The sequence below is a fragment of the Macaca thibetana genome, chromosome 3 (assembly GCF_024542745.1).
Source record: "Macaca thibetana thibetana isolate TM-01 chromosome 3, ASM2454274v1, whole genome shotgun sequence".
Taxonomy (NCBI): Eukaryota; Metazoa; Chordata; class Mammalia; order Primates; family Cercopithecidae; genus Macaca; species Macaca thibetana.
Window position 1 is genome coordinate 143413775 of NC_065580.1, and position 23456 is coordinate 143437230.

The 23456-nt window shown below is 44.8% G+C and overlaps 2 protein-coding genes across 8 annotated transcripts in view; one reads left to right on the forward strand and one right to left on the reverse strand.

The window, feature by feature from the left end:
* Positions 1 to 20009, reverse strand: part of EIF2AK1 (eukaryotic translation initiation factor 2 alpha kinase 1) — a 41270-nt gene extending 21261 nt beyond the window's left edge. For 3 of the 7 annotated variants that reach the window (XM_050783984.1, XM_050783982.1, XM_050783981.1), the window contains exons 1-8: positions 19745 to 19957; positions 14292 to 14450; positions 7868 to 8001; positions 6761 to 6798; positions 4932 to 5031; positions 3696 to 3776; positions 2081 to 2180; positions 420 to 480 (exon numbers count right to left, since the gene is read on the reverse strand). In XM_050783984.1, the coding sequence (XP_050639941.1) occupies positions 420 to 480; positions 2081 to 2180; positions 3696 to 3776; positions 4932 to 5031; positions 6761 to 6798; positions 7868 to 8001; positions 14292 to 14450; positions 19745 to 19862 (791 nt within the window). In that variant the 5' untranslated portion in view covers positions 19863 to 19957. Of the gene's footprint in view, positions 1 to 419; positions 481 to 2080; positions 2181 to 3695; positions 3777 to 4931; positions 5032 to 6760; positions 6799 to 7867; positions 8002 to 8579; positions 8632 to 14291; positions 14451 to 18950; positions 19623 to 19744 lie in introns of those variants that run through there. The other 4 variants (XM_050783983.1, XM_050783980.1, XM_050783985.1 and 1 more) reach the window with 3 other exon arrangements.
* Positions 1 to 23456, forward strand: part of RAC1 (Rac family small GTPase 1) — a 396460-nt gene that overhangs the window by 3987 nt on the left and 369017 nt on the right. The gene's annotated exons all lie outside the window — the stretch shown is intronic.

Consider the following 23456-nt stretch of genomic DNA (forward strand, 5'->3'; position numbering starts at 1 on the left):
AAATAAGCAAAGTCGAAAACACTCCTCCTGAGGTCCTTGTAGCAAAAGACAAAGATAGCTCAATGCAGGCCAGGTGCGATGGTTCACACCTGTAATCCCAGCACTTTGGGAGGCAGAGGCGGGCGCATCACAAGGTCAGGAGATCGAGACCACCCTGGCTAACATGGTGAAACCCTGTGTCTACTAAAAATACAAAAAATTAACCAGGTGTGCTGGTGGGCGCCTATAGTCCCAGCTACTTGGGAAGCTGAGGCAGGAGAATCGCTGGAACACAGGAGGCGGAGGCTGCAGTGAGCCGAGATTGCGCCACTGCAATCTAGTCTGGGCAACAGAGCGAGACTGTGTCACACACACAAAACCCAATGCAGGTGACAAGAGGTAATGTCCTAATATATAACAGGACACACCCATTCACATACCTGTCCTCTTCCTGGTCGGAGAGCACTTCCAGAGTTGGCAACTCAATGGCAGCTCTGTCTGCTGCACAAAAACAAACAATCATCTTCAAACAGCCCAGTTTTTCAATTTGTAGTCAAAGACTGAGTTAAAATATACAAACTGTGTCAAATGAGACTATAAGTCTAAAACTGTCATGACCTTCTGGCAAAATACAAAAAGTTTATTCAAATGGCGCGTGTTAGGAACCATCAAAACAAAGCCATGCAACTACATTAGGGGTCGGCAAACATTACCGAGGGCTTGATAGTAAATATTTTAGGTTTTAGGGCCCTCTGGGACCCTGCTGTAACTGATCAATTCTGTTATGGTATAAAAGCAGCCATAGGCCCAGTGGCTCATGCCCGTAATCCCAACTCTTTGGGAGGCCAAGGCTCGAGGATCACTTGAGCTCAGGTGTTTAACAACAGCATGCACAATACAGTGAGATTCCTGATCTCTATTTTTAAAACAAAATTAATTTTTTTTTTTTTTTTTTTGAGACAGAATCTCGCTCTGTCGCCCAGGGTGGAGTGTAGTGGCATGATCTCAGCTCACTGCAACCTCCACCTCCCAGGTTCAAGCGATTCTCCTGCCTCAGCCTCCTGAGTAGCTGGGACTACAGGTCCTCACCGCCATGTCCAGCTCATTTTTGTATTTTTATTAGAGATGGGGTTTCACCAGATTGGCCAGGCTGGTCTCGAACCCCTGACCTTGTGATCCGCCTGCCTTGGCCTCCCAAAGTGTTGGGATTACAGGCATGAGCCACCGCACCTGGCTAAATATAAATGTAAAAAGCAACCATAGACAATATAGAAATGAATGAGCCTGTATTCTAATAAGCTTTATTTATTGACATTTAAATTTTGGGCCAGGCACAGAGGCTCATGCCTATAGTCCCAGCACTTTGGGAGGCCGAGGCACATGGATCACTCGAGGTGAGGAGTTCGAGACCAGCTTGGGCAACATGGTGAAACCCCGTCTCTACTAAAAATACAAAAATTATCCAGGCATGGTGGCGCACACATATAATCCCAGCTACTTGGGAGGCTGAGGCAGAATAATCACTTAAGCCCAGGAGGTGGAGGTTGCAGTGAGCAAAGATCGCGCCCCTACACTCCAGCCTGGGTGACAGAGCAAGACTCTGTCTCAAAAAAAGAAATTAATTTCACAAAATCTTTTGATTTTGTTCAAATATTTAAAAATATAAAAACTGGCTGGGTGCGGTGGCTCACACCTGTAACCTCAGCACTTTGGGAGGCCGAGGCAGGCAGATCACGAGGTCAGGAGATTGAGATCATCCTGGCCAACACAGTGAAACCCATTTCTACTAAAAATTACAAAAAAAAAAAAAAAAAATTAGCCAAGTGTGGTGGCGGGCGCCTGTAGCCCCAGCTATTCAGGAGGCTGAGGCAGAAGAATGGCATGAACCCGGGAGGCAGAGGTTGCAGTGAGCCGAGATCATGCCACTGCACTCCAGCATGGGCAACAGAGCGAGACCCCATCTCGAAAAAAATAAAAATAAAAATAAATGTAAAAACCATTCTCACCTTGTGGTATGTACAAAAACAAGGGCAGGCCAGATTTAGTCCACAGGCTGAAGTTTGCCAATGCTTCAACTACCACGTCATCAAAAACGGCTTACCTCGTGGCTGAATCACGTGAACATGTTCTATCCACGCAGTGTGATAGCCAACGATATTGGGGTGCTGAAGACCTGCGAGCACCTTCACTTCCCGTAGGACCTAGAAAAGAAATGGAATTAGATCTGCCTTTCGCTGATAACTTGTTAAATGTTTATGCAATACTTCTTGTTCCAGAGCAAAATACAGACGGCCCCTGACTTACAATGGTGTGAAGACATCACAATTTTTGACATACTTTGAATTTTGATCTTTTCCCTGGCTTGCAATATGCGGTGCATGAGATATGTGGTATTTTATTATAAAATAGGCTTTGTGCTAGATGATTCTGTCCAACTATTGAGTGATGTAAGTGTTTGGAGCACATTTAAGGTAGGCAGGGTAAGCTACAAAGTTCGGTAGGTTATGCATATTAAAATACATCTCCATGGCGTGAACCCGGGAGGCAGAGCCTGCAGTGAGCCAAGATCGCGCCACTGCACTCCAGCCTGGGCGACAGAGCAAAACTCTGTCTCCAATTTACAATATTTTCAACTTATGATGGGCTTATCAGGACATAATCCCATCATAAGATGGAGGAACATCTGTAATGAAAACTCCTCTGTACAAGGCATCTACATTATGTTAAAATAATGGAATTTTTTTTTTTTTTGAGACAGAGTCTCGCTCTATTGCCCAGGCTGGAGTGAAGTGGTGCTATCTTGGCTCACTGCAACCTCTGCTTGCTGGGTTCAAGTCTTGCTGGGTTCAGGTCATTCTCGTGCCTCAGCCTCCCGAGTAGCTGGGATTACAAGCATGCACTACCACACCCGGCTAATTTTTGTGTTTTTAGTAGAGACATGGTTGCGCCATGTTGGCCAGGCTGGTCTCACACTCCTGGCCTCAAGTGATCTGCCTGCCTCGGCCTCCCAAAGTGCTGGGATTGCAGGCGTGAGCCACTGCACCTGGCCAATATAATGGAAATATTTTTGAGAGACAAATGGCAATTGTTATAGCAACTAAATAACATATTTATACAGTACTTTACACTTTTTATGGCACACTTATCACCATTCTCTCTTTTGATTCCTACCCTAGTCCTCCAAGGTAAGTAAAATCACTACTGTCACTACTATTTCAGGGCAGGTGACAGAAATGGCTCAGAGGACTGGGCAACTCATCCAGAACCACACAGCATGTCAGGGAGAAGACTGAACTGGAACTGGGCTCCTGTATTTTCATAACTAGCTATATTATATATCAATCATTTATTTTAAGAAACTAATATATTTTAAAAATTATATATGTATATATATACACACAAATTAAACAGGCATGGTGGCAGGCACCTATAATCTCAGCTACTTGGGAGGCACGAGAATCCTTGAACCCAGGGGGGCGGAAGTTGCAGCGAACCGAGATCACACCACTTCACTCCAACCTGGGCAAAAGAGCGAAACTCCATCTCAAATAATAATAATAATAATTTAATTTTGGTACTTTACTGTAACCCCATTCCTAGTAAACTGGAAATCCACACTGCCTATTTTTGCCAAATATACACACATACATGTATAACTCTTTCAAAAAGAACTAAATACACAATTATTCAAAATAAGTAATTTTTAAAAATCATACCTTCATGCAATCTGTTTTAGTTGCACCCTTAATCAGGATCTTTTTTATTGCATAATACTGACCATCTAATTTATTCCTGACCTGAAAAGTAGAAGAAAAGACAAAGTATATTGTGTCATTCAACTTTAACTGAATAAAGAAGTTCTTTTAATCTGAGCTTAAACAATCCAAACTAGCCAAAGAGTTAAAATATAGCTAAAGACATGTCTCCTTACTATGTTCAGGGAAGTCAGCCAGATCAAGAGCTTTTCAGATAGTGTTGGGAGTGTAGCTCCGAAGAAGCTCTCGGCTGAAGAATGGGAATGTTAGCAAAAGGTCTATGTAAGCTCAAAACACAGTGGCACAACTTTTTTTAGTAACACATTTTTAATTAAAATTAACTATAGGTCAAAAATTCAAAGTTTCCAAAACCCACATAAAGAATCAACACAGTTAGAAAAACATTACAACCTGCCCACTTCCCCGTAAATGACAAATGTTAAAGAAAAGTAAATATACGTGATTTCTTGGAATTTTCCTTTGAGTACTTTATATAATAATAATGAAAACAGGCCAAGCACGGTGGCTCACACTTGTAATGCCAGCCCTTTGGAAGGCTGAGGTGGGTGGATCACAAGGTCAGGGGATCAAGACCATCCTGGCCAACATGGTGAAATCCCGTCTCTAATAAAACTACAAAAATTGGCCGGGCGCAGCGGCTCAAGCCTGTAATCCCAGCACTTTGGGAGGCCAAGACGGGCGGATCACGAGGTCAGAAAATTGAGACCATCCTGGCTAACACGGTGAAACCCCGTCTCTACTAAAAAGTACAAAAAACTAGCCGGGGAGGTGGCGGGTGCCTGTAGTCCCAGCTACTCGGGAGGCTGAGGCAGGAGAATGGCATAAACCCAGGAGGCGGAGCTTGCAGTGAGCTGAGATCCGGACACTGCACTCCAGCCTGGGTGACAGAGCGAGACTCTGTCTCAAAAAAAAAAAAAAAAAAAAACAAACAAAAATTAGCTGGGTGTAGTGGCGGGCACCTGTAATCCCAGCTACTCAGGAGGCTGAGGTAGGAGAATAGCCTGAACCAGGGAGTCGGAGGTTGCAGTGAGCTGAGACTGCGCTGCTGCACTCTAGCCTGGTGACAAAGCGAGACCCTGTCTCAAAATAAATAAATAAATAAAAGAATAGTGAAAACAATGTCTGAAAATACAATTATTTAGGGTACTAGGTCAAAACAAGTACGTGGAAGACTACCTTGTATACTCTTCCGTATCCACCTTTTCCTAAGATGGCAACTTCTTCAAATTCATTTAAGTAACGTGAAGTCTGTGCTTCGAAGGTGACTTCCCTTGATCTGAAAGTTAAATATAATCAATCAATATTAAAACGTGAGAGAATCAAAACGTTCTAGGATACTTCATGCTCATGGGATTACTAACCTCACAAACCTCATGTATCACTAAGTTGTGCTGATTTGGAAAGGATGGGCTAAAATGAAATTTTTCATCCCTCTGAAGAAAACACAATCAAGTGTTTTACCAGTAACTGGTATTCCAAGTAGAAATCATTACCAGGTTTGTACAGCAGAAATCCTAAGAATCACTAACAGCCTGCAGTTGGTTAGCTAAGCTCAGAAATAAATTTACTGAAATTTCACCTGGGCGTGGTGGCTCACGCCTGTAATCCTAGCACTTTGGGAGGCAGAGGAGGGTGAATCATGAGGTCAGGAGTTCAAAACCAGCCTGGCCAACATGGTGAAACCCCGTCTCTAGTAATAATTCAAAAATTAGCCAGGTGTGGTGGTAGGTTCCTGTAATCCCAGCTACTCGAGAGGCTGAGGCAGGAGAACTGCTTGAATCCAGAAGGCGGAGGTTGCAGTGAGCCAAGGTTGTGCCACTGTATTCCAGCCTGGGTGACAGAGAAAGACTTCGTCTCAAAAAAAGAAAAAAAAAATCACTGAAATGTATTTTTTATTTTTCTTCTAAGACAGGGTCTAGCTATGTTGCCCAGGCTAGACTGCAGTGGCTATTCCCAGGTGTGATCCTGCTACTAAGCAGCACCAGAGTACTGACCTACTCTGTTTCCAACCTGAGCTAGTTCACTCCTCCTTAGGCAACCTGGTGGTCCCTTGCTGCAGGGAAGTCAAGGTCACCATACTATGCCAAACTTTATGCGGACATCAGACTGGCATAGTGCACTATAGCCCAGGACTCCTGGGCTCAAGCAATCCTCCTGCCTCAGCCTCCCGAGTAGCTGGGACTACAGGTATGCGCCACCACACGCAGCTACTTAAATTTCTTAATGATGTAGACCAGTTAGATTTTTTTTTAATGTAGAGTGCTTTATTTTTATCAAGCTATAATTCACATATTGTCAAATTCACCTCTCTTGAATGTACAATTCAGTGGTTTTTAGTACATAGAGTTGTGCAACCATCACCGCTACCTAATTTCAGAATATTTTCATCACCCCCAAAATAAACCCTATATCCACTGGCTTTCACTCCCCATCCTTCCCTTACCCCACTATTTACCCACCACCCCACATAAAACCACTATTTACGTCTCCATGGATTCACCTACTCTGGACATTTCATAGAAATGAAATCACACAATATGTGGCCTTTTATGACTGGCTGTTTTTACGTAGGATGTTTTTAAGATTCATCCATATTGTAGCATGAATCAGTACTTCATTCCTTTTAATAGATGAATAACACTTTATCGCAGGGATAGACCACATGCTTATCTATTCATGAGCTGATGAATATTTAGGTCAGACCAGTTAGATTTTAAACTAGTATTTAAACTAGCCAAAATTCAATGGTCCCCCAGCAGAGCCTGGGTATCAGGAATCTGAATTAAGAGTGTGACCATGGAATCCACGCTAAATGCTGAAAGGCAGAGGATCAAAGAGGAGGGAATGAGAAGCAAAGTAAGTCTTGGAGCAGTACTCAATTGCTGAGAACCAAGTTTTTCATGTTCATAAACAATACTAACGATATTATGTTTCAACCTCAAACCAGTATTTTCTTGATATTGATTTCAATAGTCTGCATAATCAAGAAAGTTTCTCACACATACCTGATTTTCTGAATATGAGAAATATCCTCACAGGGATCCTACAATTAAAAAATTGTTTTTTAAAAGCATTTGGAAAACTTGCATGGAATAAAGAATCTATCAAAATTCAATATCACATTAACAACCCCAAATACACAAACAATATTTTTAAAACCATTGGCTTTTTCAGCATTACTTAAGAGTTTACAAATGAAAATATTTCAAAGCTGAGAACTGACCAGGAAGCAGACAAGACTGACATCACCTTCAAAATCCATGCAGGAGCTCCCCACCCATCCTGCCTGCCCACCTCTCTTGCATGTATGGTGGCACCTGGCACCCTGCTTCTGCCTGTGCCCCCTCAGTTCATTCTCACCACAGCAGCCAGTGTGACCCTGCTAAAATGTAAGTCAGATTGTGTCACTCCTCTAATCAAAATCCTGTACCACCTCCCATCTTACTAAGTAAAAACCATAAATGAGGCAGGGTACAGTGGCTCATGCCTGTACTTCCAGTACTTGGGAGGCTGAGGCAGGCGAATCACGAGGTCAGGAGTTTGAGACTAGCCTGGCCAACATGAAGAAACCCTGTCTCTACTAAAAATACAAAAAAGTAGTTGGGCATGGTGGCAGGTGCCTGGAGTCCCAGCTACTTGGGAGGCTTAAGGCAGGAGAATCGCTTGAAACTGGGAGGCAGAGATTGCAATGAGCCAAGATTGTGCCACTGCACTCCAGCCCGGATGACAGTGCAAGACTCTGTTTCAAAACAAAACAAAACAAAACAAAAACAAAATCATCTCAAGATCCCAGTCCATCTATGCCCTCTCCTTTGCCTCTCCTCTCTCTCTCTTTTTTTTTTTTTTAAGGCAGGTTCTCACTCTGTTGCTCAGGCTGGAGTGCAGAGGCACGATCACAGCTCACTGCAGTCTTGAACTCCTGGCCTCAAATGATCCTCCCATCTCAGCCTCCCAAAGTGCTGGGATTACAGGCATGAGTCACCACCCCTGGCCTAGAGTTTATACTTTTAAAACCTTGTTTTATAATTAGAATTACATAGTGCTTTAAAATATGTTCTCTTAAAATTAAAGGATATTTTTGTCATACCCAAAGCACATTTTTTAAGGCTTACCTGACAAACTCTCTCTTTAGCGGACCTCATTAGGTGAGTAATAGCTCTGTTGTGATGTAGTCTCAAGGAGCTAAACTCGTCACTACAAGTGAAAGAAGACAGCAGTCCCATTTTGATAAAGGTCTGGCAAAGTACTATAAAAAGAATATGAAAAACTATTATTAGAAACATCTTTAATAAAATGGCAATTTTAAAGCGTACACAGAGAATAATGTGTAATAACAGCAATATATACAAAAACCTCAATAGGAAAAATACTATATTTATAAACACGTTAAACTTGAGAATGTTCTCTAGAATAACTTAAAAGACATTTTTTTTGGGGGGGAGGACAGTCTCATTCTGTTACCCAGGCTGGAGTGCAGTGACAATTATCTTGACTCACTGCAACCTCCGCCTCCCGGTTTCAAGTGATTCTCCTGCCTCAGCCTCCCAAGTAGTTGGGATTACAGGCATGCACCACCGTGCCCAGCTAATTTTTCTATTTTTTGTAAAGACGGGGTTTGGCCAGGCTGGTCTCGAACTCCTGGCCTCAAGTGATCTGCCCAACTCCACCTCCCAAAGTGCTGGGATTATAGGCGTGAGCCAACATGCCCAGCTCTTAGATGAATTTTTTTTAAAAGCGAAGAAATTTGGGGAATGATTCTCTAAAAGGAGTAACTAGTACGCTACATGCATTCATGAAAAGCACAACTATAATGACTTCTCTTACCCTGTACAGTCACTTGTTTACCAAGACTAGTCAGTAAAGTACCAAGCTGTTTCTAAAAAAAGGGCAAAAAAAAAAAAAAAAGAGTAAACAAAGTCTTCTGACATTCCACACATTACCCTTTGCTGTTAGTCAGTAAGAGAAGAATAAGGGCAGGAGGGCAAACATATGATGAGAACTTACAACAAAAGTGACCATTCGTCATCATGAAATACCTTTAAACAACATACAAAGAGCCCATGGTACACACGTGTATAAACCAAATACCAAGCTCCTTAGAAAAAGAAGTTTCCACAAAGGTGTCTTGGCTCCTACTCATTCAACAAATACAGATACCAAAGAGGATATTGTTGCTGTTGTTTTTGTTTTTGTTTTTGTTTTTAAGACAGAGTCTCGCTCTGTCGCCCAGGCTGGAGTGCAATAGCAAAATCTCGGCTTACTGCAACCTCCACCTCCAGGGTTCAAGCAATTTTCCTACCTCAGATGCCTGCGTAGCTGGGATTACAGATGCACACCACCACGCCCAGCTAATTTTATTTTATTTTTTTTTTTTGAGACAGAGTCTCACCCTATTGCCCAGGCTGGAGTGTAGTGGCATGATCTCAGATCACTGCAACCTCTGCCTCCTAGGTTCTAGGGATTCTCATGCCTCACCTTCCCAACTAGCCGGGATTACAGGTGCCTGCCACCACAACTGCCTAATTTTTGTGTTTGGCTGGTCTCGAACACCTGACCTTGTGATCCGCCCACCTCGGCCTCCCAAAGTGCTAGGATTACAGGCATGAGTCACCATGCCCCACCAAGGATATTCTTTCTGCATCAAAAACTCTACATTTATGAAAGCCAAATTTGTTGCTTAAAATAAAAAAAAAAAAAGAAAATTCTCCATTTAGATTATTAACTCACTGATCACATCAAAAACATTTATTTAAATAACCTTGTTCTAAAATTCAGTCATCTAGGCCAGGAGCGGCGGCTCACGCCTGTAATCCCAGCACTGTGGGAGGCCGAGGCGGGAGGATCACCAGGTCACCAGATCGAGACCATCCCGGCTAACACAGTGAAACCCCATCTCTACTAAAAATACTAAAAAGACAAAAAATTAGCCAGACGTGGTGGCGGGCGCCTGTACTCCCAGCTACTCAGGAGGCTGAGGCAAGAGAATGGCATGAACACAGAAGGCGGAGGTTGCAGTGAGCCGAGATCACGCCACTGCACTCCAGCCTGGGCGACAGAGAGAGACTCCGTCTCAAAAAAAAAAAAAAAGTTCTCTTAAAATTAAAGTAAATCAGTAAATTTTACTAATAAATTAAATCAGTAAAATTCACAGGATTGCTTTAATGTGCAAGATTGCTGTATTATCCTAATCTGCTTCTCTATTTGATGAGACTAATACAATAATCCCCAGGTACCAACGCTTCAGAACCTAAGGAACACACTTCCTGTTTACCCCACCTCCCACCACATATGCCACTGCTTGGAATGCAGAGTGTATTATTTGCTTTATTCAAGAAACAGTAAGTATACAATGTACAGATATTTGTACCATTTTTCATGTCCAGTCAAGTTTATCAAAATGATAATGTATCTTTTTGTTTTGTTTTGTTCTGAGATGGAGTCTCACTCTGTCGCCCAGGCTGGAGTGCAATGGTGGAATCTTGGCTCACTGCAACCTCTACCTCTGGGGTTCACGCAATTCTCCTGCCTCAGTCTCCCAAGTAGCTGGGATTATAGGCGCCCACCACCACGCCCAGCTAATTTTTGTATTTTTAGTAGAGACGGGGTTTCACCACATTGGCCAGGCTGGTCTTGAACCTGACCTTAGGTGATCCACCCGCCTGGGCCTCCCAAAGTGCTGGGATTACAGGCGTGAGCCACTGTGCCCAGCCAAAATGATAATGTATCTTTAACTAAAACCGCAGGTTTTTCTTTTTTTTTTTTGAGACGGAGTCTCGCTCTGTCACCCAGGCTGGAGTGCAGTGGCCAGATCTCAGCTCACTGCAAGCTCCGCCTCCCGGGTTCACCCCATTCTCCTGCCTCAGCCTCCCGAGTAGCTGGGACTACAGGCGCCCGCCACCACGCCCGGCTAGTTTTTTGTTTTTTTTTTTTTTTTAGTAGAGACGGGGTTTCACCGTGTTAGCCAGGATGGTCTCGGCCTCCCAAAGTGCTGGGATTACAGGCTTGAGCCACCGCACCCGGCCAAAAACCGCATTCAGTTTTAAGACCACATAAAAGTGTAAGTTTGAGACTGTTTTGGTAAAAAAAAAAGAACCTCAGAATCTCTGGCTGAAACTATTCTTTTTTTTTTTTTTTTTCCTCTAGAGGCGGACTCTTACTATGTCACCCAGGCTGGAGCGCACTGGCTACTCACAGGCATGATCAAAGCACACTGAAGGCTGGCTACTTGAGAGACTGAGGCTTGAACCGGGAGGCGGAGTTTGCAGTGAGCCGAGATTGCGCACTGCACTCCAGCCTGGGCGACAGAGCGAGACTCCGTCTCAAAAAAAAAAAAAAAAAAAAAAAAAGCACACTGAAACCTTGAACTCCTAGGCTCGAGTGCTCCTCTCACCTCAGCCTCCCGGGTAGCTGGGATTACAGGCACGTGCCACCATGCCCAACTTGTGACCAGAACTATTAAAGAAGCCACAATGGTCTCAGTCAATAAACTGCACCATGAACATCATTATCTACGATTCTACTCACTTTTGTGCTCAAGTTTCTCATATAAGTACCCTACAGCAGGTATAAAAATAAACATTTTCAACCACACAATGTGCAGTTGGTTCCAGTTCTCTGGTCGAGAATTGGTTCACAATGAGTTTTATGTGATTTTCTTTTACCTGCTCACCAGCTACACCATAACGGAGCTTCAAAAATTGTATGAATTAGTTGGGCGTGCTGGTTCAGGCCTCTAATCCCAGCACTTTGGGAGGAAGGGGTGGGTGGATCACCTGAGGTCAAAAGTTCGAGACCAGCCTGGCCAACATGGTGAAACCCGTCTCTACTAAAAATACAAAAAATTAGCCAGGCGTAGTGGTGGGTGCCTGTAATCCCAGCTACTCAGGAGACTGAGGCAGGAGAATCGCTTGAACCCAGGAGGCAGAGGTTGCAGTGAGCGGAGATGGCGCCATTGCACACTCCAGCCCGGACAAAAGCAAAACTTCATCTTAAAAAAAAAAAAAAAAAAGGGGGCCAGGTGGTGGCTCACACCTGTAATCCCAGCACTCTGGGAGGCCAAGGCAGGCAGATCATCAGGTCAGGAGTTCGAGACCAGCCTGAACAACATGGTGAAACCCTATCTCTATTAAAAATACAAAAATTACCCTGACTTGGTGACACGCGCCTGTAATCCCAGCTATTTGGGAGGCTGAGGCAGGAGAATCACTTGAACCTGGGAGGTGGAGGTTGCAGTGAGCAGAGATCGCACCAATGCACTCCAGCCTGGGTGACAGAGTAAGACTCCATTTCGAGGAAAAAAAAAAAAACTTGTGCATTATCATAGTATAGATACAAAAGAACTATCTTTCATTTATCCAATTTTATGCAATTATGGGATCCACAGTTAATACATTCATAAGGAATTACTCAAAGGAAAATGTAAGCTGAATTGAAGTGGGGAAACCATTAATATTTATTTCCTCCAGTTTTTGTATACCAGATGCTTTCCAGACTCCTGGCATTAAACAACATACTTTATTTTGTATTTTTAATTTTTGTGAGTACATAGTAGGTGTATATATTTATGGGGGTACATGAGATATTTTGATACAGGCATGTAATGTGTAATAATTACATCAGGATAAATGGGGTATCCATCATCTAAAGCATTTATCCCTTCTTTGTGTTACAAACAATCCAATTATACTCTTCATTATTTTTATTTTTTGAGACAGTCTCGCTCTGTCACCAGGCTGGAGTGCAATGGCATGATCTCAGCTCACTGCAACCTCCGCCTCCCAGGTTCAAGCGATTTTCCAGCCTCAGCCTCCTGAATAGCTGGGATTACAGATGCCCACCACCACACCCAGCTAATTTTTGTATTTTTAGTAGAGACAAGGTTACACCTTGGTGGCCAGGATGGTCTCGATTTCTTGATCTCATGATCCACCCGCCTCAGTCTCCCAAAGTGCTGGGATTATAGGTATGAGCCACCATGCCTGGCCCATTCTTTTTTTTTTTTTTTTGAGATGGAGTTTTGCTCTTGTTGCCCAGGCTGGAGTGCAGTGGCATGATCTCAGCTCACTGCAACCTCCACCTCCTGGGTTCAAACAATTCTCCTGCCTCAGCCTCCCAAATAGCTGAGATTACAGCTGTGCACCATGATGTCTGGCTACTGGCTACTTTTGCATTTTTTTTTTTATTTTTGAGACGGAGTCTCGCTCTGTCACCCAGGCTGGAGTGCAGTGGCGTGATCTCCGCTCACTGCAAGCTCTGCCGCCTCCCAGATTAACGCCATTCTCCTGCCTCAGCCTCCTTAGAAGCTGGGACTACAGGCGCCTGCCACCATGCCTGGCTAATTTTTTTTTGTATTTTCAGTAGACGGGGTTTCACCGTGCTCACCAGGATGGTCTCAATCTCCTGACCTCGTGATCTGTCTACCTTGGCCTCCCAAAGTGCTGGGATTACAGCCATGAGCAACCTGGCCTGGCCTACTTTTGCATTTTTTTAGTGAGACGGGCTTTCACCATGTTGGTCAGGCTGGTCTCAAACTCCTGACTTCAAGTGATCCCACCGCCTTGGCCTCCCAAAGTGGTGGGATTACAGGCATGAGCCACTGCGCCCGGCCGTCTTTTTGTTATTTTTAAATGTACAATAAATTATTGCTGACTGTAGTCACCCTGTTGTGCTACCAAATACTAGATTCGATTTATTCTAACTATATTTTTATACCCATTAACCATCCTCCACTATCCTCCCAGCCTCTGGTAACCATCATTCTACTCTATCTCCATTAATTAAAAACTGTTTTGGCCGGGCGCGGTGGCTCAAGCCTGTAATCCCAGCACTTTGGGAGGCCGAGACGGGCGGATCACGAGGTCAGGAGATCGAGACCATCCTGGCTAACACGGTGAAACCCCGTCTCTACTAAGAAATACAAAAAACTAGCCGGGCGAGGTGGCAGGCGCCTGTAGTCCCAGCTACTTGGGAGGCTGAGGCCGGAGAATGGCGTGAACCTGGGAGGCGGAGCTTGCAGTGAGCTGAGATCTGGCCACTGCACTCCAGCCTGGGCTACAGAGTGAGACTCCGTCTCAAAGAAAAAAAAAAAAAAAAAAAAAAAAAAATTAAAAACTGTTTTAATTTTTACCTCCCACAAGTAAGTGAGAACAGCAACACAGTATTTTTACAAGCTTTATTTATTTTATTTATTTATTTATTTATTTATTTATTTTTGAGACAGAGTCTCACTGTGTTGCCCAGACGGGAGTGCAGTGGTACTGTGTTGGCTCACTGCAATCTTCACCTCCCCCATTCAAGTGATTCTCTTGTCTCAGCCTCCCAAGTAGCTGGAGTTACAGGCACCTGCCACAACACCTGGCTAATTTCCATATTTTGAGTAGAGAGGGGGTTTCGCCATGTTGGCCAGGCTGATCTCGATCTCCTGACCTCAGGTGATCCACCCACCTCGGCCTCCCAAAGTTCTAGGATAACAGGCATGAACCACAGATCCCAGCCTTTACAAGCTTTATTAAGCAAGATTAATTTATTCTTACTTACACTTAAACACCTGTCTTGAACGAAGTGGGTTTGGTTCATGCACATGGCTCAAGTGCTCCAACAAAGAAACAAGCAAGAGTTGGTTTGCAACTGCAAAAGGGAAGGTTGGCTGTTGTAGGGGTTCTTTTAACACCTGGAGTTCTGCAGGAACATCAGATTCTAAAAATTAAAAAGGAAAATATTTTTAAGTTAATGGTAAACCTGTCTCAAAATGACAAAACAGCATTCTAATTAATGAAACACAAACTATTTAAATGTAAGCAGATAAAAACCGAAAGAATAGTTATGCTGAGTTGGGTTTATCAAGAAAGGCTTTCTGGAAGTGAGTTTGGAATTGAATCCTGGAAGCTGGAGGATCAGCAGAAAGATGCCATGAGACAGAGGAGAAACAGTTTTCTGATGTGTCCAACGGTAGAAATAAATCAATACGCAAGGAAGTGGGACTAGAATGGATTCCTTCCTTTGAGAAGACAGCCAAGACCCAGGCATAAAGAAATTAGTTAGGCAGAAGACGGCCAGGCACAGTGGTTCACGCCTATAATCCCAGCACTTTGGGAGGCCGAGGCCGGTGGATCACCTGAAGTCAGGAGTTTGAGACCAGCCTGACCAACATGGTAAAACTCGGTCTCTACTAAAAATACAAAATTAGCCAGGTGTGGTGGCGGGTGCCTGTAATCCCAGCTGCTAGGGAGGCTGAGGCAGGAAAATCTCTTGAACCTGGGAGACAGAGGTTGTGGTGAGCCCAGATCGCGCCATTGCATTACAGCCTGGGCAACAAGAGTTTAACTCCATCTCAAAAAAAAAAAAAAAAAAAAGAAGTTGGGCAGATGAGAGAGGGAAAGATAGGAAAAATAGAAACTGTTCTTGTTGAGCAGTGCTACTTATGTACATGCACAATCTCCTTCAGTGCTCAAAAAATAATATAATGTAAGTGTTCGTGTTCATTCCCATTTTACAGATGAAAACACTGATCTCAGAGCGGCTGAGGAACCAGTGAACCAGGCAGATCAGACTGACTCCCAACCCCATCCTCTTTGCGCCGTATGAGACCATACAGACAGACGAGTTGGCACTAAGGCTGAAGGTCATAAGTTCTCACTTACTGCTTAAGACATTACTAAACAGGTTTACAAAAAATAGTTGGGCGCAGTAGCACATGCCTGTAATTCCAGCACTTTCAGAGGCTGAGGCAGGCAGATCACCTAAGGTCAGGAGTTCGAGACCAGCCTGGGCAACATGAAGAAACCCTGTCTCTACGAAAAATACAAAATTAGCCAGGCGTGGTGGCGCATGCCTGTAATCCCAGCTACTCGGGAGGCTGAGGCAGGAGAATCACTTGAACCCGGGAGGCGGGTGGAGGTTGGGGTGAGTTGAGATCGTGCCATTGCACTCCAGCCTGGGCAACAAAGTGAAACTCTGTCTCAAAAAAAAAAAAAAAAACCAGCCAGGTGTGGTGGCTCACATCTGTAATTCCAGTACTTAGAGAGACCGAGGCAAGCGGATCACCTGAGGTCAGGAGCTTGGGGCCAGCCTCGCCAACATGGTGAAACCCCGTCTCTACTAAAAACACAAAAATTAGCTGGGCGTGATGGTGTGCACCTGTGATCCCAGCTACTCAGGAGGCTGAGGCAGGAGAATCGCTTGAACCCAGGAGGCGGAGGTTGCAGTGAGCAGAGACTGCGCCACTGCACTCCAACCTGGGTGGCAGAGCCAAACTCCATTTCATTCTATAAATAAACAAATAAATTGCCAAAAATGTTAAAGTTACATTTAGGTTTTGAATTTTCTGACTCTGCCATTAGCCGGCAGAGTGACTTCTTCAAATCATGCAGACTGCCTGCCAGAAATTATTTACCTATTCATTTTTACATTGAGTGAAAAACGATCAGGTGAATTCTAGTGTTCTAAAATTAAAAATAAATACATGCAAAAATAAAAAGGAAAAAAATGGGCCGGGCGCGGTGGCTCAAGCCTGTAATCCCAGCACTTTGGGAGGCCGAGACAGGTGGATCACTAGGTCAGGAGATCGAGACCATCCTGGCTAACACGGTGAAACCCCATCTCTACTAAAAAATACAAAAAAACTAGCCGGGCGAGGTGGCGGGTGCCTGTAGTCCCAGCTACTTGGGAGGCTGAGGCAGGAGAACGGCGTAAACCCGGGAGGCGGAGCTTGCAGTGAGCTGAGATCCGGCCACTGCACTCCACCCTGGGCGACAGAGCGAGACTCCGTCTAAAAAAAAAAAAAAAAAGAAATGGGCCCGGTGCGGGGGCTCACACCTGTAATCCCAGCACCTTGAGAGGGCAAGGCATGAGGACTGCTTGAGCCCAGGAGTTCAAAACCAGCCTGGGTAACATACTGAGACCCTGTCCCTACAAAAAAAAAACTACAAAAAATTCGCTGGGCATGGTAGCACGCACCTGTAGACCCAGCTACTCAGGAGGCTGAGGCAGGAAGATAGCTTGAGCCTGGGAAAACAAGGGTGCATTAAGCTGTGATTATACCACTGCACTGGGTGACACAGTGAGATTCTGCCTCTAAAATAAGTTTAAAAACATAAACTGTGGGCTGGACGCAGCGGCTCACACCTGTAATCCCAGCAATTTCGGAGGCTGAGGCAGGCGGATCACGAGGTCAGGAGTTCAAGACCAGCCTGGCCAACACAGTGAAACCCCGTCTCTACTAAAAACTACAAAAAATTAGCCAGGAGTGGTGGCGGGCGCCTCTAATCCCAGCTACTCAGGAGGCTGAGGCAGGAGAGTGGCTTGAACCCAGGAGGTGGAGACTGCAGTGAGCCAAGATCAAGCCATTGCACTCCAGCCCGGGCAATGGTGTAAGACTCAGTCTCAAAAAAAAAAAAAAAAAAAAAAAAAAGGGCAGGCACGGTGGCTCACGCCTGTAATCCTGGCACTTTGGGAGGTCGAGGCAGGTGAATCACAAGGTGAGGAGTTCAAGACCGGCCTGGCCAAGATGGTGAAACTCCGTCTCTACTGAAAATACAAAAAATTAACTGGGTGTGGTGACAGGCATCTGTAATTCCAGCTACTCTGGGGGCTGAGGCAGAGAACTGCTTAAACCTGGAAGGGCAGAGGTTTCAGTGAGGCAAGATCGCGCCATTGCACTCCAGCCTGGGCGACACAGTGAGACTTCATCTCAAAAAAAAAAAAACAAAAAAAAAACAAAAAACATAAACTCTGGCTGGACATTCTGGGCCTCTTTGGAAGAAAAGGCCATATGTCAACACAACAGTATTATCGGTAACCCAGGAAAAGAAAAATTTTAAAAGCTTATCTAAGATCACTCCCTTCAAGAATAATCTTTAGTGTGCAGAAACCCTTATCACAATGTTACAGAAAAGACACTTGCATGTTTACAGCTGGGACTTTTCCCATGACATAACACTTTCTATATTATTGGGCTATAATATACCACCTTATATGTGGGAGAAAAGTTGTTTGTCCATTAAAAAATAGTTTTTTAAATTTTCTTCTGTTAATAGCCTACTGGAATTACTACCACACTCTGCTTTTGTTTCTCTTTATGGTCAAAAATTATAGGCTTGGCTGGGCACAGTGGCTCACGCCTATCCTAGCACTTTGGGAGGCTGAGGCAGGAGGATCCGCTGAGCCCAGGAGTTTGAGACCAGACTGGGCAACAAAAGAAGACCCCATCTTTTTTTTTTTTTTAGACAGAGTCTCACTCTGTCACCCAGGCTGCAGTGCAATGGCACGATCTCAGCTCACTGCAATCTCCCAGACGACCCCATCTCTTTAAGAAAAAAAAAAAAAAAAAATTACAGGTAGTATTAAGGATAAAAATGCAACAACATTTCCTTGTATTTATTCCATCTGAATCAAAACCATTTCAACTCAGTTTGCATCTTTATTTTTTCTCATATGCTTTCTCTTACAGAAACAATTTGTACCTTTAACTCAATTGCAACACATTTTTTTTTGTTTCATGCTTCAAATCAATGTGTATTCTCTGCAGTCATTCTGTTGGAATTACCATATAGTTAAAAACTTCAGCAGCACATATACTAAAAACTGGAATGACACAGAGAAGATTAACACAGCTTCCGCACAAGAATGAAACACAAATTCCTGAAGCATTCCATAAAAAAGAGAAAAAAAAAAAAATCCCTGAATCAATGTATTCTTTTTTTTTTTTTTTTTGAGACGGAGTTTCCTGTCTCCCAGGCTGGAGTGCAGTGGTGCGATCTCGGCTCACTACAACCACCGTCTCCTGGGTTCAAGCAAGCGATTCTCCTGCCTTAGCCTCAAAAGTAGCTGGGATTACAGGCGCCCGCTACCACGCCCAGCTAATTTTTATATTTTTAGTAGAGAGGGGGTTGACCAGGCTGGTGTTGAACTCCTGACCTCGGGTGATCCGCCCACCTCAGGCTCCCAAAGTGCTGGGATTACAGGCGTGACCCCACTCGGCCAATGTATTCATTCTTAATAGCACAATTTAATTTTTAATATTGCTAAAACACCTGGCAGCAACTAAAGACTGTATTTCACTTTCATCAAAATAGTGGACACTTTTACCTAGAGTCAATGTTAAGCATCTCTTACTCTATGCTAAGTAACTTAGCTACCCCATATCTCCTAGTAATCAAAGGCCTCAAGAAAACTTGGGGGCTGAGAGTGGGGGCTCACATCTATAATCCCAGCACTTTGGGAAGCCGAGGCGGGAGCATCGCTTGAGGCCAGGCTTTCGAGACCAGCCTGGGGAACACAGCAAGACCCCATCTCTGCAAAAAAAAAAAAAAATTTAAAAATTAGTCGGGCATGGTGGTGTGCACCTGTGGTCCCAGCTACTCGGGAGGCTGAAGCTGGAGGATCACTTGAGCCCATGAGTTGGAGGCTGCAATGAGCTATGATTGTGCCACTGCACTCCAGCCTGGGTGACAGGGCAAGACTGTCTCCAAAAAAAAAATTGGGGCCTTTTTATTCTTTAAACCAAAGACGTTTATTTATTTCCACGCTGCCTCACTATGAGAAATCTTTAGTTCTCCTTCCAATTAAGCAAAAGACAAGAAAAGTTACAAATTACAACTCTTAACCCAAACTATTCAGCTTACAGTTTGCAAATTCTCGCTGCAACGAAAGAAGATCGTTCTCAACCAATGACAAAACCCAGGGCTTGGGGGCAGGACGGTGACCTCAGGGATGCCCCCAGCCGTCCGAGGGCCTCAGTCCCCAGAGAGGAAACCAAGGAACAGAAATGTAAACAAAGGAGCGAGAAGCAGACGTCCTTTTCAAACAATATTTACCTTACCCCGACGGCCCGCCCGCCGCCCCCCAGCACTGCGCGGCTGGTCCCCCGGTTCAACGCTGGAGGCAGCCGAATTCACCCGGGTCTTCAGGCAAACCTCAGGGCTGCCTATATCGCCCGCAAACGCGGGTGGACAGAGAGAGCAGAGCGGCGACACCGCAATCCGATCCCTCACCGTCATATTTGAGGTCCGAGCTCTCGGCGGGAAAGTCGATGGCCGGCGGCGCTGCCACAGCCCCCTCCCCGTCGCCCTCCTCTTCGCGCTTGCGGACGCCAGAGTTGCCCCCCTGCATCGCCGAGCGCGCGCGGGCCGCAGCCCAGCCCGCCGGCCAGCCAAGCACTACCACACTCGGCTGCTGCACCTAGCGCCGTCCGACCCGGAAGTAGCCCCTCACCAGGCGGAAGACCAGCCCCAGCCACGCGCACACCTTAACTAGGGGGCGGGGCCTGTAACAGACTCCGCCCTTTTCGGATTGGAAGAGTTGGGCGAGTCCGGCGCGGGCGCACCCCCTGCGCATGCGGTCTAGTGGGCTCATCTGCCGGAGGCGGGGTTTAAGGGGCGCCCAGGTGAAGCCTGGCCTAGCTTCCAGCTACCCCAGAAGGGTTTAGCGCTCACGTCTCACGCCCAGACTCGAGTGTCAGTGTAAGAATCAGGTGTCTGCAGAGACTAATCGAAATATATTTACCTTTTGCGGGTACAGCAATGACTTTGGTCATTTGTTTTCCAGGAAAAAAATTTTAAAAAGCGTTTTCAAAACCTGTCTCAATGAGACCTGAACCTATTTTGGTCAACCGTTATGCCACAAAGAAACGGGAGATGCCAACTGCATTCCAAAATGCAAAGTGATTGAACCTAACAGAATTTCCTCTTCGAATTTACAACTGAAATGTTTTCCTTAAAAAAAAAAAACTTTTAGGTTCAGGGGGTACATGTGCAGGTTAGTTTTCCAAACTAAAACACCCCGCCCTGGCCACACTCCATCCACTGTGGTATGAAACCCTCAGATTCAAAAATCCACGCTAAGCCGGGCGCGGTGGCTCACACCTGTAATCCCAGCACTTCGACAGACCAAGGTGGGCGGATCACCTGAGGTCAAGAGTCCGAGACCAGCCTGGCCAATATGGTGAAACCCCCGTCTCTACTAAAAATACAAAAATTAGCTGGGCGTGGTGGCACGTGCAGGTAGTCTCAGCTATTCGGGAGGCTGAGACAGGAGAATCAGTTGAACCCTGGGGACAGAGGTTGCAGTGAGCAGACATCGGGCCACTGCACACTGCACTCCAGCCTGGGTGACAGAGCAAGACTCCATCTCGAGAAAAAAAGGAAAAAATTATCCTTAATTTTCATGGATCAGCTACAGTTGAAATAAAAATCTTTCAGATTTTGGACCTCAACCACAGCACGATGTGTAAAAGTGGTATTGTTTAAGAATTCTGTTTGAACTTGTTTTCCATAGACAGTCATACTTGGATGCACTCAGCCTGGTAGAGGCAATTAAAGGTGTAAGTTCTCTTAAACAGCAACTCAAAGTACTGTAAAGATAGATAAAGAAAATAAAGAAAGAAAAATACAAAATAAGGGTGTAGTCCTCCAGATAGATTAGATTCCAAACATTAGAGTTGGGCCAGGCGCGATGGTTCACCTCCGTAATCCTAGCACTTTGGGAGGCCACGGCAGGTGGATCATCTGAGATCAGGAGTTCGAAACCAGCCTGGCCAACATGGTAAAACCCCCGTCTCTACTCAAAACACAAAAAATTAGCCAGGCGTGGTGGTGCATGCCTGTAATCCCAGTTACTTGGGAGGCTGAGACAGGAGAATCGCTTGAACCCAGGAGGCAGAGCTTGCAGTGAGCTGAGATCCAGCCACTGCACTCCAGCCTGGGCAACAAAGCAAGACTCAGTCTCAAAATAAAAGAGATTAGAGATGTTCCTTCCCGTGCCTTGCTGATGTTCCAGAAAAGCATGCCCCTTCTGAAGAGTGTTTTGTCTATATGTATTCACAGCTTTAAAAATACAAATACTGTAAAAAAACAAACAAACAAACAAAAAACACAAATACTGGCCAGGCGCGGTGGCTCACACCTGTAATCCCTGCACTTTGGGAGGCCGAGGTGGGCAGATCACGAGGTCAGGAGATCAAGACCATCCTGGCTAACATGGTGAAACCCCCGTCTCTACTAAAAATACAAAAAATTAGCCAGGCGTGGTGGGCGCCTGTAGTCCCAGCTACTCGGGAGGCTGAGGCAGGAGAATGGCGTGAACCTGGGAAGTGGAGCTGGCAGTGAGCCGAGATTGCACCACTGCCCTCTAGCCTGGGTGACAGAGTGAGACTCCATCTCAAAAATAAATAAATAAAATAAAAATAAAAATAAAAATACTTTTTTTCTTCCACAATTCAACTGTCAGAAATTTATCCTAAGGAAAAAGTTAAAAACAAGCAAGAATACATAGTTTAAAAGCTAATGATCGAAACAATGCTTATAACTGCCAAAACTAGAAGACAAGATAATTGGCTCAATTAACGACGAACATTCATACAGTGGCACACTTTACTTGCATTAAAAATGTTAGCATGGGCCAGGCACGGTGGCTCACACCTATAATTCCAGCACTTTGGGAGGCTGATGCAGGAGGATTGCTTGAGGCCAGGAGTTCAAGACCAGCCTGGACAATTTAGTGAGACCTCTTCTCTATAATTTAAAACGAATAATAGTAACGTTGATATGCAATATCTGGTTCTCACCATTTTCCACCATCACTGGAAATGCCCAGTGTTACTGAAGGCATAGAGAAAAAAAGCAACATACTCTATATAGCTGCTCTCAAACCCCTGACCTCATGATCCGCCCACCTCACCTCCCAGAGCACTGGGATTACAGGCATGAGCCACCACATCCAGCAGAAATTAATTTTTTTTAAGAAATACAATACCGCATATCAGCTTGCGATATTAAACATACAGTTAACCAAAGAGGAACCCCAAATGACCAATAAGATGGAAGAGCTGCACAAGTTTCATTAGCTACAAGTAAATGCAAGTTAAAGGATGAAATATCGCTTCAAAATATATTTGCAAATGTAAACTTTCTCATACCAAGTGTTGGTGTGGATACGAAAAAAGATAAACTATCAGCCAGGCGCAGTGGCTCACGCCTGTAATCCCAGCACTTGGGGAGGCTGAGGCAGGCGGATCACGAGGTCAGGAGATGGAGACACCCCTGGCTAACACGGTGAAACCCTGTCTCTACTACAAAATACAAAAAATCAGCCGGGCGTGGTGGCGGGCGCCTGTAGTCCCAGCTACTCGGGAGGCTGAGGCAGGAGAATGGCGTGAACCCGGGAGGCGGAGCTTGCAGTGAGTGGAGATCGCGCCACTGCACTCCAGCCTGGGTGATGGAGTGAGACTCTGTCTCAAAAAAAAAAAAAAAAAAAGAGAAACAATCGTACCTTGCTAACGAGCAATTTAGCAATCTTGAATAAAGTCAAATGGTTAATGAAGATTCTCTTCTTGACTTATCTCTAGTCAGACCCCTCTGATTTCTCAACTAGGCCCTGATTTTGGAGCTCATATGTTCATCTCTATATTGTCCAATTCTCACAAGAATCCTAGTAAGTCGCTTTAGCCTGAATCCCTCATTCTCAATATCTGGTCATCCTCTACAACTGGTTGGGTTCCTCCTCCCCTAACATCCCCCAGGTGATGTCTCATCACCCTGGCCTGCTTTCAGCAAGAATCTTATTAGGTGGATTTAGCCAGAAATCCCCCCTTAACCCCTGATTTTCCTCATGGTAATTTTTTGTTTGTTTGTTTGTTTGTTTGTTTTGTTTGAAACTGAGTCTGGCTCTGTTGCCCAGGCTGGAGTGCAGTGGCGCGATCTCTGCTCA